The sequence below is a fragment of the Mauremys reevesii genome, linkage group 6 (genome assembly GCF_016161935.1).
Source record: "Mauremys reevesii isolate NIE-2019 linkage group 6, ASM1616193v1, whole genome shotgun sequence".
NCBI classification, from domain to species: domain Eukaryota; kingdom Metazoa; phylum Chordata; order Testudines; family Geoemydidae; genus Mauremys; species Mauremys reevesii.
The window spans coordinates 99,500,316-99,515,522 of record NC_052628.1 but is presented as its reverse complement, the minus strand read 5'-3'; the positions used below and the strand labels follow the sequence as shown (position 1 = coordinate 99,515,522).

Here is a 15,207-nt window from a genome sequence, read left to right as displayed (position 1 = left end):
TGCCTGTCTTCCTCACCTTCTAGTAGTATTAGATACATATATTGGGTGGGTTAGGGTTTCTTTTCCCATGCCTGCATGTTTACATGTGTACACAGAGTTAATATATCGGTCATTTATCTCACTATACATACTCTTATATATGTACACACACATACACTTCCTGTTCCTCATTTCTGGAAACCTCTTTTCTATAAAACAAAAACCCACCATCCTCAAAAATGTACAAAAGATTTAAAAATGGGTGTAATAAGATCTGAGTGTCTTGAGGTAAAAAGTATTTTTGTCTTAATTATGAACAAAATTCTTGAACATTGACAGAGAGAAAGAGACAGAATTTTATAGATCACAGGATGAACCAGCAACAGTCAACAGTGGAAGGACTGTATTTGAGCAAAAAGCATCCTGAACCTGGCAGCCAGACAGAGGTTTTCTAACAGTTGAAGAAAATCCAGAATAAAGGACTGACATGCCCTGAAGTATTTGCCTTTCAGCAACACAAAAAGAAAGAAAATATCAGTCCATGGGCAATGATCAAAGGCCTGAGGCAGTGCTTCTCAGATTTTCTGGGCTTTGGTCTCAACCTATAACAATCCCTTTAGATCCACTATTCCAACCCCACAACCATTCTGTACATGGGTGGTATCATTTCCCTCCCTCCAAATCCACAAATGGATTGGAACCCTCTGTGCATGGATCAGGGTCCGACACCTCCTTAGCATCACCACTCTCACTCCAGATGTGACAGGTCTAGGATCCGTTTGGGGAAGGAATGGGCTGAAGTTAAAGGGACTAGAGGGAGGATTTGGGGAGACTTGAGGCAGGGCCAGGATCAGGGGGATGCAAATTGTCTTTCCTCTGGACCTATAGAGCTTATAGCCCCCAGGCCATATTGTCTTGTCTGTGTAGCCTAGTCACTGCAAGGCTGGTTATCACCAAGTGGAGTAGGTAGCAAGGCTCCACTGGATCTGAAAGGTTGGGAGCAGGTTGGGATGAGCTCTAGGAGGGAATCATTGCAGGAACTTCCCTCTGCTTTGCTTTTTATCACAGAGCGAGGAGGACGTGGTCCATTGCATGTAATACACACTTTTGGTACCAGAGTCCTCATTGGGCACCACTTTGTTGCCAAGTTCCTGGTAGCTGGTAATCCTCCCTGACTCTCAGGTAACTGTGATCTCTGCTTTGAGAGCCATGATCCCAGAAACCCTTTCAAAACTTTTATATTGACATAGTGCTTGAGGGCCAATTCTTGGCCCCCTGTTTCTGCTGCTTTGTAGTATTGAGGTAGCACAAAGCAGCTGGAAAGTTTCCGTAGAAGGGCAGACTTGGATTCCCATGGAAAGTCCCAAGATATCAGACTCCAATCATCACACTTTTATGTGTTGAAAAGTTATTGTAGGTAATTATTAGAGGCTTTTTTAATGTTTATTAGTTCCAATTTTAGGCCTGTATAGGTGGGCTCCAATGGACCTCTGACTCTACCGAGGGAGACTCCCTAGCAAAATATTTAAAAACTAAGTTCTAAAAGTACCTTTTCTTTAACTTCTGTCGCAGTTGCAGAATAGAAGGTGTGGTGTAATAGTTTTATTGGCACTCCTTTGAGATGAGCTACATAACGCATCTATGGCTTTGCCACTGGTAAACAATGTGGCCATTTCACACTGTTGTCAATAAAATCTTTATACAATGCAATCAGCCATTAGCTAGTGTGTGTGCCAGTATACATACATTAGAGCTGGTCAGGAAAAGGTAAGTGCAGTTGGTGAAACATTTGAGAAGAATTGAAAATTTTTCATCCTGTCTGAATTTTTCTATGATTTTTTTCATTTGTTTTTTATTAAAATATTGATTTTGTTTTGATTGGGGAGCACCACTCTTGCTTTTTTATTGCTTATTTTTTTTATCTTCTGGAATAAAGAATTCGGGGTGGGGGGATTTTAGTTTTTCCTAAAAATGAAATTTTTGTTTTTGTTTGTCAAAAAAAAACCAGACTTTCTTTGTTTTATTTTTGCAAAAACTTTCATTTTAATTGAAAAGGCATTTTCTTCAGGAAAAATGTTTCACTGAATACTGTTGACTGGCTCTAATATATATTTGTTGTGCAGGCAGATATACAGGAATCACCAGTCTGGATCAGACCCAGGGCCCATTTAGTTTTTGATCCTATGTGTGACAATGGCTAATACAACTGCTTCAAGAGAATCAATGTTACTCCATTTGTGTGTATTCTATATACACACACACACATTGTTTATGCATATATACAGTATATATATTTTTCTGAAATCTATGTGTATATGTGTATATATAGAGAGACATTCTCATAAAGCAGCCAGAGCGCACACATTTCACTGTTTTTCTCAACAAAATGTCACTTGTTATAAATCAAATTAAAATATTCTTCTCATTACTCAATAGCAGTCAGACAAAAGCAACAGTTTCCCAAACTAACCTGTCTTTCTCTAATAGTCAGTAACCATATCAGTGTAACGCTAGCTATAGTTCTATCTCCTGTTCACACACTCATTTTATTCTCCTGAGAAAATTGCTTCCATCTTTGTTTTCCCCTCACCCACTGTGCATATGATGGCTATAGCAGCTCAGGATGGCATTGCTCTTCCCCCTTGCAATGCAAAGGACATCAACTTCATAGCACACTGAGGTCTGGTCTGTACTAGAAAATTCAGTGGGTTCAATTACATCGGTTAGGGGTGTCAAGGAATTCACACCCCTGAGCAGAGTCATAAAGCTCACCTAAGTCCCCATTTAGACAGTGCTAGGTCAACAGAAACTTTCTTCTCTGCCCTGGCTACCACCTCTCAGGGAGGAGGATTACCTATCTGAGGGGAGAATCCCTCCCATCAGCATTGGTAGTATGTACACTACAGCAGCGCAGCTGTGCCGCTGTAACGTTTTACATGTAGACATGCCCTGAGCTTTCAACAATTTGGAACTTGGGTCTCCCAATATGTGGCACATAGTGCCAAGATATAATAGTCTCCCTAATTAACGTAAGTTAAATTCTCTGTGGTAATAACCTGGACTATTGGGTGTGGGGGAGAAGGGGGAACATCTTGTAAGTTAAATACTAATGGCAAGAAAACTTTTAAAGGCACCAGATGTAAGAGTGCTTGGTTGTTGGGGCCATACATATAAATGACCAAGTTTTGCTCATAATAATAATCTTAACAAAAAAAGACCACAAGGAAATTTCAAGCATTTGGGGTTTTTTTACCCCTTCATTGATGCCTTTTCTTTTTTTTTTTGCAGATGGGAGAGTACTCCATGGACAGCCTGCTCCTCCTCATGTGGAGGGGGCATTCAGAGCCGCACAGTCTCTTGTGTGGAGGAGGACATGCAGGGGCACATCAGCCCTGTGGAAGAGTGGAAGTGCATGTACACGCCAAAGATGCCCATTGTCCAGCCCTGCAACATATTTGACTGCCCAAAATGGCTGGCCCAGGAGTGGTCTCCGGTACACAGTTCTTTGTTGGATTTTGTTGTTGTTGTTGTTGTTTGTATTTAAGCCAGGCATTGGGAACAAATCTTCTGTTTTGTTACTGTGTGAGAGCAGGGCTTTGGAGCTGTGCTCTGGCTCCGCTCCAGCTCCAGGCAAAAACCTGCAGCTCCACTGCTCCGGACCTGCTCCACGCTCCAGCTCCGGGCTCCGCTCCAAAGCCCTGTGTGTGAGAATGTCGTAGAATAAGAATATTCACTAAGCTTATTTACCTTGTGGAATTTTCTGATCTTTCTGCTTCAAGCAATGGCATTTATCCTACTACAGAGTGAATACTCAGGATTTATAACATTAGCTGAGGAGAATGATGGAAGAGCAAATCAGATCAGTCATGTTAAATAACCATCAGATATAAATGATGAAGTAGAAACATATATGCACATGCAGAGAGATGCAAGCTGTTCATGGACATGTTCTAATACACATTTATCTAGTACTCTTTGTCCACAAGTCAAATATCCTGGACTGCTGCTTTGCACTCTGAAATATAAGCAGCCATGCAAGCATAGTCACAAGACTCTTTGCTCTATAATCACTGCTTAGTACCACAGTCGCTACCTATTTGTCTAGCCCTGACTCACCTCTTTTTTTTTTAAGACTTGTGCTGAAGGCACAAGACTGGAGGAAAATGAGGTCTGGGTCCTATCCCAACAGATCTGAGCTTAGTCAAGTCATTTATCCTCTTTATGCCTGAGTTTTCTCACCTGTAAAACTGACTTTAAAAACTTACCTACTTTACCAAAATGTGGGGCGTTGGTAGATTATTATCTATAAAGTACTTGGTGATTTTCAGATTAAAGATTGCAGATATGTGCAAAGCATTATTATTACTCTCTGCTCTCTCCTGTTTGGTTGGTGCTTGCAGCTTCAGAAACCCACTATCCTGGGGGAAAATGACATGCCATATAAAAGAATTCAACTTGAGAAAATGCCTGGAATTTAAAGCCCAAATAGTTTCCCACTCCGTACACTCTATTCCCGTGTTCCAGAATACTTAGTTATTATGCCCGTTAACCCATAAACTCCAGTGCCTTGTCCAAGCAGAGCAGGAGTGGCCACAGATGAAATTGACAAGGTGTTAGTGAATACATCCAGTATGGGACTGATGGCCACAGGCCAAGTGACCAATGCTGAGAGAGTTAGTAGAGTGACACTGAGAGAGAAATCCAGCAGCTGAATCTCTAACCCAAACAATTGTGCAGAACAGAAAGGAAAAAACAGTAAATGTTTGTCAACTTTATCCCTAACCAGTATCAAACAAGTAATCTATGGGCCAATATGGGCTGTTTCTGATCCAAGTTTTGCCCTCTAATGCTGTTACATTATTGCTGTATACTCCATTTTTCCCACAGGGGGTGTGTGTGTGTCTGTCTGTCTGTGTTTTGGGGTGGGGGGGTTGTTGTTTTTTTTAAATTGCTACTTTGTACTTTTTCTTTTCTTCTTTCAGTGCACTGTGACATGTGGCCAGGGGCTAAGATACCGTGTGGTTCTCTGCATTGATCACAGAGGGATGCACACAGGAGGCTGCAGCCCTAAAACAAAGCCTCACATAAAAGAAGAATGCATTGTACCCACTCCTTGCTACAAACCCAAAGGTAAAAAGGCAAATGAATCTTTACGGCTCTGCCACATTAAGGAACTGTTTTTGCTTGTTGGCTGCAAGTTCCCAAGTCTGTCTGAATGCAGTAATTCATGACTTTCTATCGAGAGACACTGCTGTTGCTATACCAGTTTGAATGTAAGTGGTGGTGTTTGAAATGCTGGCAACTAGTAGATCTTTCAAAACAAAACAGATCTTATTACTGTCAGCTGGTGAGCCACCAACCTAGAAAAAAATCCAAATTCAGCCCTGATGTAAGTGGGTGCAACTTCACTGACTACGTCAAGGCTAAAGTTTGCCCATAGTGCTTTATTAAAGGGAAACAAAAATGTTTAAAATCACTGGTTTAAACTTACCCATAAGTTTAAACAGCCTTCAGGCAAATCAGCAGCTTTAACTAAGCTAAAAGCAAGCACTGTATGTCCCATGGAGAAGCTCCTATTACTAGCCAGGCTGCAAGATTGTACAGTCTTGAAAATCACAACAGTTTTATGTGTAGAGAACCCCTGGCTGCTGCAGAATTGAATAGCCCCTGTCTTGAGCCTCAGACAGTAAGTGATATTGGGAGGAATTCCCCACTTTGGTTGAGGGGAGGAGGAAAAGTTGCTGAGCCATGTTGATTTCTATAAGGCAGCTGTTTGAAGCTGCTCATGGGGTTGGAATGTAAGAGTAAATCCTGGGGTAAATGGAGTAATGGGCAGAACCAGCAGTCAAAGGTGCTTGATAAATTATCACATGGTTCTACAATTTTTTATATATACACACACCTCCACATGGATATAACCTTCCCAGGTGTGTGGTGTGAGTTTATTTTTAATGGAAATTTTCCTGGCTAAAATACAATAAATATGACCTTAATTTCTCTGAGTTGGAGGCTCTAGACCCAACATGAGCCACTCATAAATAAAACTAACATAATTTTGTAAATCACTACGGATAATACACATTAAGGGCGCTTGAATGGTTGAAATCCAATAAAAGTGGCCTATAACCTTTTAACGACAGCAAATGGAAAGGAGAAAGTTGGAATTTTTATTTCCATACCCAGTGGCCCATGATAAATGAGAGCACCGAATGCTGAGATGAAACCTCTGCTGGTGGGGCTCCTGTAGAACCCCATCCACATGGCAAAGCTACTCTTCTGATCCAGTGTTCTATTCTGACCTGTTCTATGTAGGTTCTAGAGCCACCCTCATCAACATAATCTCTGAGTGCCTTCCAGTAGCGCATTAAGTGATGTGACCAACATCTGTAACACGTAGTTCATTCTTTCTCTTATCAGCTCCCCAGAGGGGAGACTTGTGCATGCAGAGTAGCATTTTGGTTTGGTAGAGTTTTGTTTTGGGAGTGGGAAGGGGTTGGTGTGATTTTAAAAATACACTCTGCTGTCCTTTCCGGGTCAAATGCCTCCTCTTTCACAGTTGCCCTTTCAAGTGCCGGGTGATACAGTTTCCTGCCTCATGCACTTGCAGGGCTGAATCTTGCTAAAATCTATTCAGAAAGAGGTGATTTGCTTAATAAATTTAGAGTTACAAATTACAGTTGAACGAGTCAATACCTGTGGCAAAGTATGCATCCGCTAGTCAACGCTTCAACAAAGCCTGCCATTGCATTCTGAAGATGGATTACCAGAGGGTAAAAAATCAGTGATTATGGCTGGTCAAGATTATAAGAAAAAAATACAGAGCAAGTCTTTATCTTAATACATGCCTACTAAATAAAAATGAAGGGTATGCAGTTGCTGAAACTTATCCCTATCTTTGCTCATTAAAGCTCTTAGGTGCCTCAGAATGTACTGGAGAATCCTAGGGAAAATTTAAGATATCCCTAACTTAAATAGTGATTTGTGGTTTTTAATGCTAGGAAGGACCACTGTGTTCATATATCAGAGTGGTAGCCGTGTTAGTCTGTATCCACAAAAACAACGAGGAGTCCAGTGGCACCTTAAAGACTAACAGATTTATTTGGGCATAAACTTTTGTGGGTAAAAAACCCACTTCTTCAGTGGCTCTGCATGCCATTCATCTGAAGAAGTGGGTTTTAAAATAAATCTGTTAGTCTTTAAGGTGCCACCGGACTCCTCATTGTTTTTGTGTTCATATAGTTGTCCTCCTGCACAGCACAGGGCATAGGGTTTGAGTTTGTACTAGGCTAAAAACATGAATCGATTGTAAAAGCAGGGGGCTTTTCTTTTATCTCCAAAGTCTTGGTTTTTTCACTAAATTACTTTCGAAATTGTTTTTTGTTTCATTATTTGTAACAAGTTATTTAATCAAGGTGAACATCTCTAACATAGAAGTATGTTTTACAGTTCAGTTAATTGGAATTGATTTGACCTGCTTCTCCCCACCAACATATAACACTGCCCCCCGCCCTCCAAAAAAAGGGAAGGTTAAAATAAAAGTCACTTTGCAGTCAGCTGTGTAGGAAAGCACAAACTGCTTTTTACAAGACTTTGCATTCAACAAGGAAAGCAAAAGAGTAAGAGCTGGCCTTCCAAAGCTCATAAAAATAAGCTGTATGGTATATAAATAAAAATATCTCTTACATATTTTGGATAACAAATGTGGTAAACTAAGAGCTGTGCTGGCACATATTCATCCTTAAATGTCACTAATAAATATATCAGAGTAGAAGCCTGGCCTGCTATTTCTGGAAGTGAAGGCATAATAAATGTTACTGCACCCTTTCTTCCCAGCCACTGGTTTACTCCCAAACAACTTTGTATTGCTCAGCTGAAGCTGCAGCAGCTGTGAAATCAAATGGCAAGTTAGGATCCCTGTACATTGCTAATGGTGCTACTGACAGTTTCAGTAGTTTGCATGTTTATGTAAAAATTCCAGTGTTGTATGCACCAGGTTCCTCAAAATTCTCATGTATTTGGGGTGAAATTAATCCCCTGCAGCAGGCCAGGGCGAGGTGTGTCTGCCACTTAAACCCAAAAGGCTTAAATGGGACTCAGACGGTACATAGACCCTGCACTGGTTCTCTGTACAGGGCTGAATACCACTCTTTGTGTTTTTATCATTTTTTTTCTAATCCTGACCCAGACTACTCAGAAGAAATGCAGAGCTGATTTCAGAGAAATTGTGCCAAACTTGCTCTCCCTTTAGATCACTGTAAAACCAGAACAGCTCCATTGACTTCAGTGCAGATACTCCGAATTCACACTGCTGTGGAAGTAGAATTTGGCTCATAAAGTGCTTTTTTTCCCCCAAAAGCAACTTATTATGTTTTGTGCAGATCTTGGAGAATAAAAAGCATCTGTACTGTTTTCTATCAAAAATGACAGAAAAAAATATCCAACTCATTTTTTAAAAATCCACATAGCTGATGAACTGATAAGGTTAGAGTCAGAGAACATCACTGAACTATTTCACTCTGGTTTCTCTGTTTCTTGCAGTATCACTCATCAGATGTGGATTTTCTTCAATGTCATAATCTATCAAAAGTGAATTTAATGTACTTTATGAGGCTGTAAAATTTAAGGATACACACAGGGCCAATGCAAGGTTGGTGAAGGTCTGTTGTAGAGTCAGCAACAATGTTACTATGGAGATTGCTTCTCCCCCCCCTTGTTAAAAGTCTTTTGGGGTGCGGTCTTCACAAGGGTTTATGTATTACCTAGGCCCCCAATAAGCCTTATTTTGGGGGCTTACATGAGGTTAATTCATGCTTAGGCCTGGGCTGGCCCCCCCCACAAAAGTTACTTGAGCAGATGAATTTGGTGCACTGCAATTTCCAATTATTTGTCTCCATGTGGTAAGTATAGTTATTGACAGTGCAATTATTGTGCAAATACAAAACTCAAAGCCAAAACAACCGTCACGAATATTGTAGCTCTGCAGTGTAGATGAAAACCTGATTCTCCCCATGGATGTTAGAAGAGTTTTTGAAAAATACTTTGCTAAAGTGCCCACCTGTGTAGACCACTTGGCTTGCCTCTAACATGGCATTTAATTTGCCATTCTAGCATTATAAAAACAAATTTTCTTTCTTCATTGAAACTCTATATTTCTTTATATATTCTGCATCATAGTGGAGTGTCTCTCTCGCTCCCTTGCCCCCTTCTGTGCTGCTCCGTATGCACGTGTACATCCATACACACAAGAACATTAAAGAACTGCAGATATAGTCACTTACAGAAACAAAGCAGTGTGCATAGCTATACGGTTTTTGTTTTCATGTGCCTGTGTATGTTCTCTAGAGAAACTTCCTGTGGAAGCTAAACTGCCATGGTACAAGCAGGCACAAGAGCTGGAAGATGGAGCAATGGTGTCTGAAGAACCATCGTAAGTCTTAAAACATAATTTGTTGAAAACACGCTATAGTAATATCAGAATTCAGGGCCTGCATTAAAATAATATTCTACCCTGAATTGTATTTGGTTCTTTCATTAGGATATTATTCAAATCCTGATGAAGTTAATGGGCTTTAGTGAAAGTTGCATCAGACTCTGGATAAGAGATGGAGAAATTGAGTACAGGAGTATGGTGTACTTGGAGATTTAGACTGAATTCAAGCAAACTTATAATCATGTCTTTTATTTAAAGGCATTTAAAATAACACTGTGTGGAAAGTCTGTCTGTCTATGGTACTTGTATGGCCCTATTCCTCATTTCTGGAAACCTCTTTTCTCTTTCCTATAAAACAAAAACCCACCACCCTCAAAAATTTACAAAAGATTTTAAAATGGGTGTAAAGGACAGTCATTAATAAGATCTGAGTGTCTTGGGGGTAAAAAAAGTATTTTGTCTTAATTATGAACAAAATTCTTGAACATTGACAGAAAGAGACAGAATTTTATAGATCACAGGATGAACCAGCAACAGTCAACAGTGGAAGGACTGTATTTGAGCAAAAAGCATCCTGAACCTGGCAGCCAGACAGAGGTTTTCTAACAGTTGAAGAAAATCCAGAATAAAGGACTGACATGCCCTGAAGTATTTTCCTTTCAGCAACACAAAAAGAAAGAAAATATCAGTCCATGGGCAATGATCAAAGGCCCGAGGCAGTGCTTCTCAGCTTTTCGTCTCAACCTATAACAGCATCTCACAGTCTTTCTTTATCCTCACGACATCCCTATGAGGTCAGGCAGCACTATTATCCCTGTTTTACAGGTAGAGAACTAGGGCATAGAGAGGTTAAGTGACTTACACGAGGTCAGAGAGGAAATCAGTGGCACAGTAGCGACTTGAGCCCAGGTCTCCCAAGCTAATGCCCTAACCACTGGACCATCCTTCCTCTCAAGTAGATACAACACAGTCGTTTCGGGAAAGTACAGGTTGGACCAATGACCAGCATCACTTTAAAACAAGTGGTGTTCAATCACATGCTTTACAGATTCTGCAGTCCTTTCAGGGGATTGGCCCTGAAAGCTGAAACGACGTAGCAGAGAAAAATACAGAAGCAGCCAGCAAGGGCTTTTTTCTCAAGGGTTAATGCACTGGTAGCAAGTGAAATGAATGACCATAAGCAGAAAATAAATCAAAAAACTCTACAGCCTTAGGGTTTAACCCAATCCTGTCACCCCTACAAGGGTTCTTCCCCTCAGTCTTCCGAGCATCTGGTTTATAGTTCTTCCCCATAGTGCCTATGCAAAGTTGATCTTGGTTAACACCTTGCTCCCCATTCACCAGGTAGTACCCCTGCATCATGCAGCAGGCACGTTTGGTTACAGATTGGGCTACATCCTTAAGTTAAAAGTCAGAAGACAGGATTTCCTGAAGGAACGTCCTTACGCCTTTTTTCTAAATCTATTCATTTATTGCATTCAAAACCATACAGATATTTTCTTCCTATTCATGCTTGCAATGCTACTATGGAAAAATTAGCAGTGTAACTAAAGGAAAATATGCAGTTACAGCTACTGCTGCAAAATTAAAACAAAACATTCCAACAAGAACCTAAAAAGGGAGCTAAAAAATGCTAAATACTTTCTCTTCAATTTAGTACCTGTATTCCTAGTAAAACCAGTAGGAGTTTTGATTGCATCAGGATTGCAGGAATCTGACCTTGATGCAGCAAATTAGAGTGATGCACTCAAAGTTAGAGCCACAATAAGAAATATGCTTCAGCCAGATTGAACTACTGCATGCTGTATGTGCGGTATTTATTCACAGTAGGAATATCATAATAAATATGGGATTATAAGTGGTTTTAAAAACTATCAGAAACACACATTTACCACAGTTCCAATGTGGAGGAAAGGGGCGGGGAAAGGAAACATGCTCATTATGGTATTTGTAATGTCTCTAAAGAAGTTTTGTGGCCCTGCTGAGAGTGCCTGCATTTATCCCATTACTTCCACCGCAGCTTCTTTCTCATAGCAACAATGTAATTGTGCAAAAGATGTTTAATTTTCAATAAATTACAATCTGTTTATTGACAATTAAACATCTTTAGGACAATTGCTATGAAAAGGAAGCTTCTTTAGAGAAATTACAAACACAAAATGAACATGTTGCATTTTTATTTTATTTTACATTGGAATGGTGGTAAATGTGTATTTATAATAATAAATTCTTTACAGTTTTAATCAGAATGGTGCAGTTAAACACATGGCTCCTTCCACTGTAACTCCAGCCATCTATTAGGCTAATAAATGTTATCCTTCATGGAGTAAAATTGCAGTTCTGGCACAGTTAATCCAAACTGAAGTAGATTATAGCTGGAGCACTGGTATAACACAAAGGAAATGTATAATATTGTGCTCAAGACAATAATTATTTTTACCCCATCTCCCCGATATATAGATGAGTTCCAGCTGTAGCATATAATATGGGGACATGTATAATGCTTCCATAGTCTTATGTACTTCATATGTTCAGTTCATGCATAGAGAAGATCCAGAAAAACACATGAACCTATTTGAATTATTTTTTAGCTTGTGGAGCACAGTTGATGTTTTCTTTCAGCTTTTATTTTTTTTCTACCATATTAAACCACTCCTCTATATATGTATTTAACAAACTATAATTACCCCCTAAAAGCATAAGGAAAATGCTGTATTGTCAGCAAATTTATAAAAAAGGAATCATATTGCTTAAACTGAAACATGATGATTATTTGAAATGCAGCCCACATTTCTGCTGGAAAGTGATGAAGGAGGAGGCTGTGATTTTAGCCTATTGACAACAGGACTAAGCTGAATTTTGAGAATTTAATTTTGACATTGCTTTAAAAAATGTGTTAATTTATTTTATATATTATTACATTCTTTTTTTAATATTAACATGAGGGATTTGTGAACTGCAGCATGGCTGGATCTTAGCAGAAGGTGGATGAATTGCAGGGAAAATACTGAACAGGTCTTTTCAAAATATTCTTGAGAAAAATTAAGTATATGATCCACGATATAAAAACAGGGCTTGGGTTATAAGAGGAAAGGAAGCTAACAATTTTAAAATATTTAAAGTGTGGTTATGATACCTTCTTACAGAACAGATCTGCTCTCTGTGTGTATGTAGAGTCATATTTGCTCACTTTAGTGACCAAATTAAGGTCCTGATCCTGCAGAGAGATGTGCGGATCCTGTCCCATGTGAAACATCCTTGTGTCACCATTCTGAGCTTATGCTAGAAACCAGAGTGAAGTTTTCTACGTGTTACTCCTATTACCCCTGCAGAGCCAGCACAACTCTGGGAGAGTGAGCAGGTTTCTTTTATGGCCCATGCGTAATCAACACAGTTGTTAAATAAGATCCAACTGCAGAGTTTTTATTAATGTTGATTAATAGATGTGAGACAAGATTGCAAAAGGTCCATCCATATTCAATCTTCTCCAAAGACAGGTGCCAAAATCTTGGGTTTTAGTTTGGGTCCCTATCTGGTGGTGCATGAGGCAGAAGGAGCACATCTTCACTTTCAGATCCCAAGCTGGATTTGCAGGGCTGGAGTTTGGAAAACAAAACTGAGGAAAATTTACTCTGGACTCATTGAGATGCTATAAACTGCTGGTTTTATATGGTCACTTGTCAGAGTCTAACACATAGGAATTACAAAAGAAATGCCAACATAAACATTAGCAGATAAGTACTCAATAATACATGACAGTGAATCTGACAGTCAGTATACACACCTCTTGAGTATACTGAGACACAAGCTAGGATCATGCGCCTCAGCACATCCACAGTGTTCCAGCCTCTTACACCAGCTCTGAATTTGAACCACTGAAATCTGATCATATATCTATCAAAATTCATCCACCTAACTTTTAACATGTTAACTCATTGTAAACATTGTACAGAATAGCTCCAAAAATGCTGCAGTTTTACAAATGTGATGGTTGTTTCTTACCTCATCATCTCTTATTCTTATGGTGGGGAGAGGAGGAGGGCTTCCAAAGGGAAGCCATCCATGTTATTCCACTCCATTCAGCTGAGCTCCAGTAGCAGGTCTTCATCTGAGAGAGTTTTTTGACTTCTCCTTTGAAGCCCCCCTGCTCAGCTCAGGAGAGCAGGGCTGTTGGCTTCTCCTTTTGAGCCCCTCTCCCCTTTTCATTAGGAAAGGAGGGGAGGAGAAGAGGTGAATAGAGGGAGAAAGAGAAGGGGAATGTTTTTTAAAACAGAAGCCCCTGTTATTCAGTTGAGTGGCAGATTTGGTAGTGCAGTGATCTGGTTGGTGAAGAGACTGTACAGTTTTGATGGCTGAGTTTTCTTGAAGACCATTATAAGGATTGGAAGTCCTTTAGCCAGTCAGATTGCTGTTTTCATCCATACCATGTCCATGAGATTTTCCTGCCTACACTGTACTAGCCCATGATTAATTGTGAATAAATAGTAATTCTTTCAATATACTTGACAAGGTAGCATCTGTCAGCTCTAATATGCTATCAAGCCATCAACTCCTGCCTGTGTTTTGTTAATAATGCCTGCCATTGTCGCCAGTTAATCCAATTTTCCCCCAAGCACCTTCACACTTTCTTCTGTGCCATCCCATAAAAGTGTATAAAGCCACTACGTCGTCAGTCATAAAATTTACTTCTGTCCTGATTGCCTACCAGACACATAGCAATGTCTGGTCAGCTGGTGACTGTGACATTATACTAAACATGGTTGTTTCACAGTTACATCCCTTCCATTTGTTTGTTGTATCCACTTGTTGTCTGTGGTCAATGCTAAATTTGTAAGATTCTAGGAGCAGTGACTCTTTTCTTAAAATTTCATATCCATAGAGTATCTAGCATAATGGGACCTAACTGTCTGATTGATTCATAGAATGTAAGGCCAAAAGGGACCATTATGATCATCTAGTCTCACCTTCTTCATAATTAGGCTTGGCAGAATTTGATTTCAGTGTTTGTTTAGAAGTATTTTTATTATCAATTTAAATTATCGTAGCTGTACAAAGTTATGGGTTTTAACCATTTGTTTTTATTTATTTAAATTTTCACCGTTTCAGGAAATAATTTGGGGGTAGGAGGTAGAACAGTGGGGGTGGATCAGACAATCAGCTCTGGGTACCCCAATTCAAATAGGATGTTGATAAATGAGAGAGGCTTAGAGAAGACCCATGAGAATGATTAAAAGATTACAAAACATGCCTTATAGTGACAGACTCAAAGAGCTCAATCTGTTTAGTTCAACAACTAAAAGGTTAAGGGGTGCATGGGGAGCAACTATTTTATAATGGGCTCTTCAATCTAGCGGACAAACATATAACATCATCAAAGGGCTGGAAGTTGAAGCTACACAAATTTACACTGGAAATTAGGCATAAATTTTTGACAATGTGGGTAATTAGCCATTGAACAATTTTCCAATGATTGTGGTAGGTTCTCTATCAACTGACAATTTTTAAGTCAAGATAGGATGTTTTTCCAGAAGATCTGATCTAGGAATGATTTGGGGGCAGTTCTATGGCCTGTGGTGTACATGAGATCAGACTAGATGATCACAATCATTCCTTCTGGGCTTGGAATTTATGAATAGTGTTTTAGTGACAGTAGATGTTGAGATTCAAAGGTTAGTTTTGTAACCATTAAAACACTAATTGTCAACATCACATGTCAAAATATATAAAGTAAATATCCTTACATCAAACTCTAAGCTCTCAAGTATCATTTTTCATACTCTGCCTATCAGTAAATGTCT

The 15,207-nt window shown here is 39.6% G+C and overlaps 1 protein-coding gene across 5 annotated transcripts in view; it reads left to right on the top strand.

The window, feature by feature from the left end:
- Positions 1-15,207, top strand: part of ADAMTSL1 (ADAMTS like 1) — a 649,946-nt gene that overhangs the window by 514,479 nt on the left and 120,260 nt on the right. For all 5 annotated transcript variants that reach the window (XM_039544630.1, XM_039544629.1, XM_039544631.1 and 2 more), the window contains 3 exons: positions 3,268-3,472; positions 4,962-5,109; positions 9,322-9,406. In XM_039544630.1, coding sequence (XP_039400564.1) covers positions 3,268-3,472; positions 4,962-5,109; positions 9,322-9,406 — 438 coding nt within the window. The remainder of the gene's footprint in view (positions 1-3,267; positions 3,473-4,961; positions 5,110-9,321; positions 9,407-15,207) is intronic.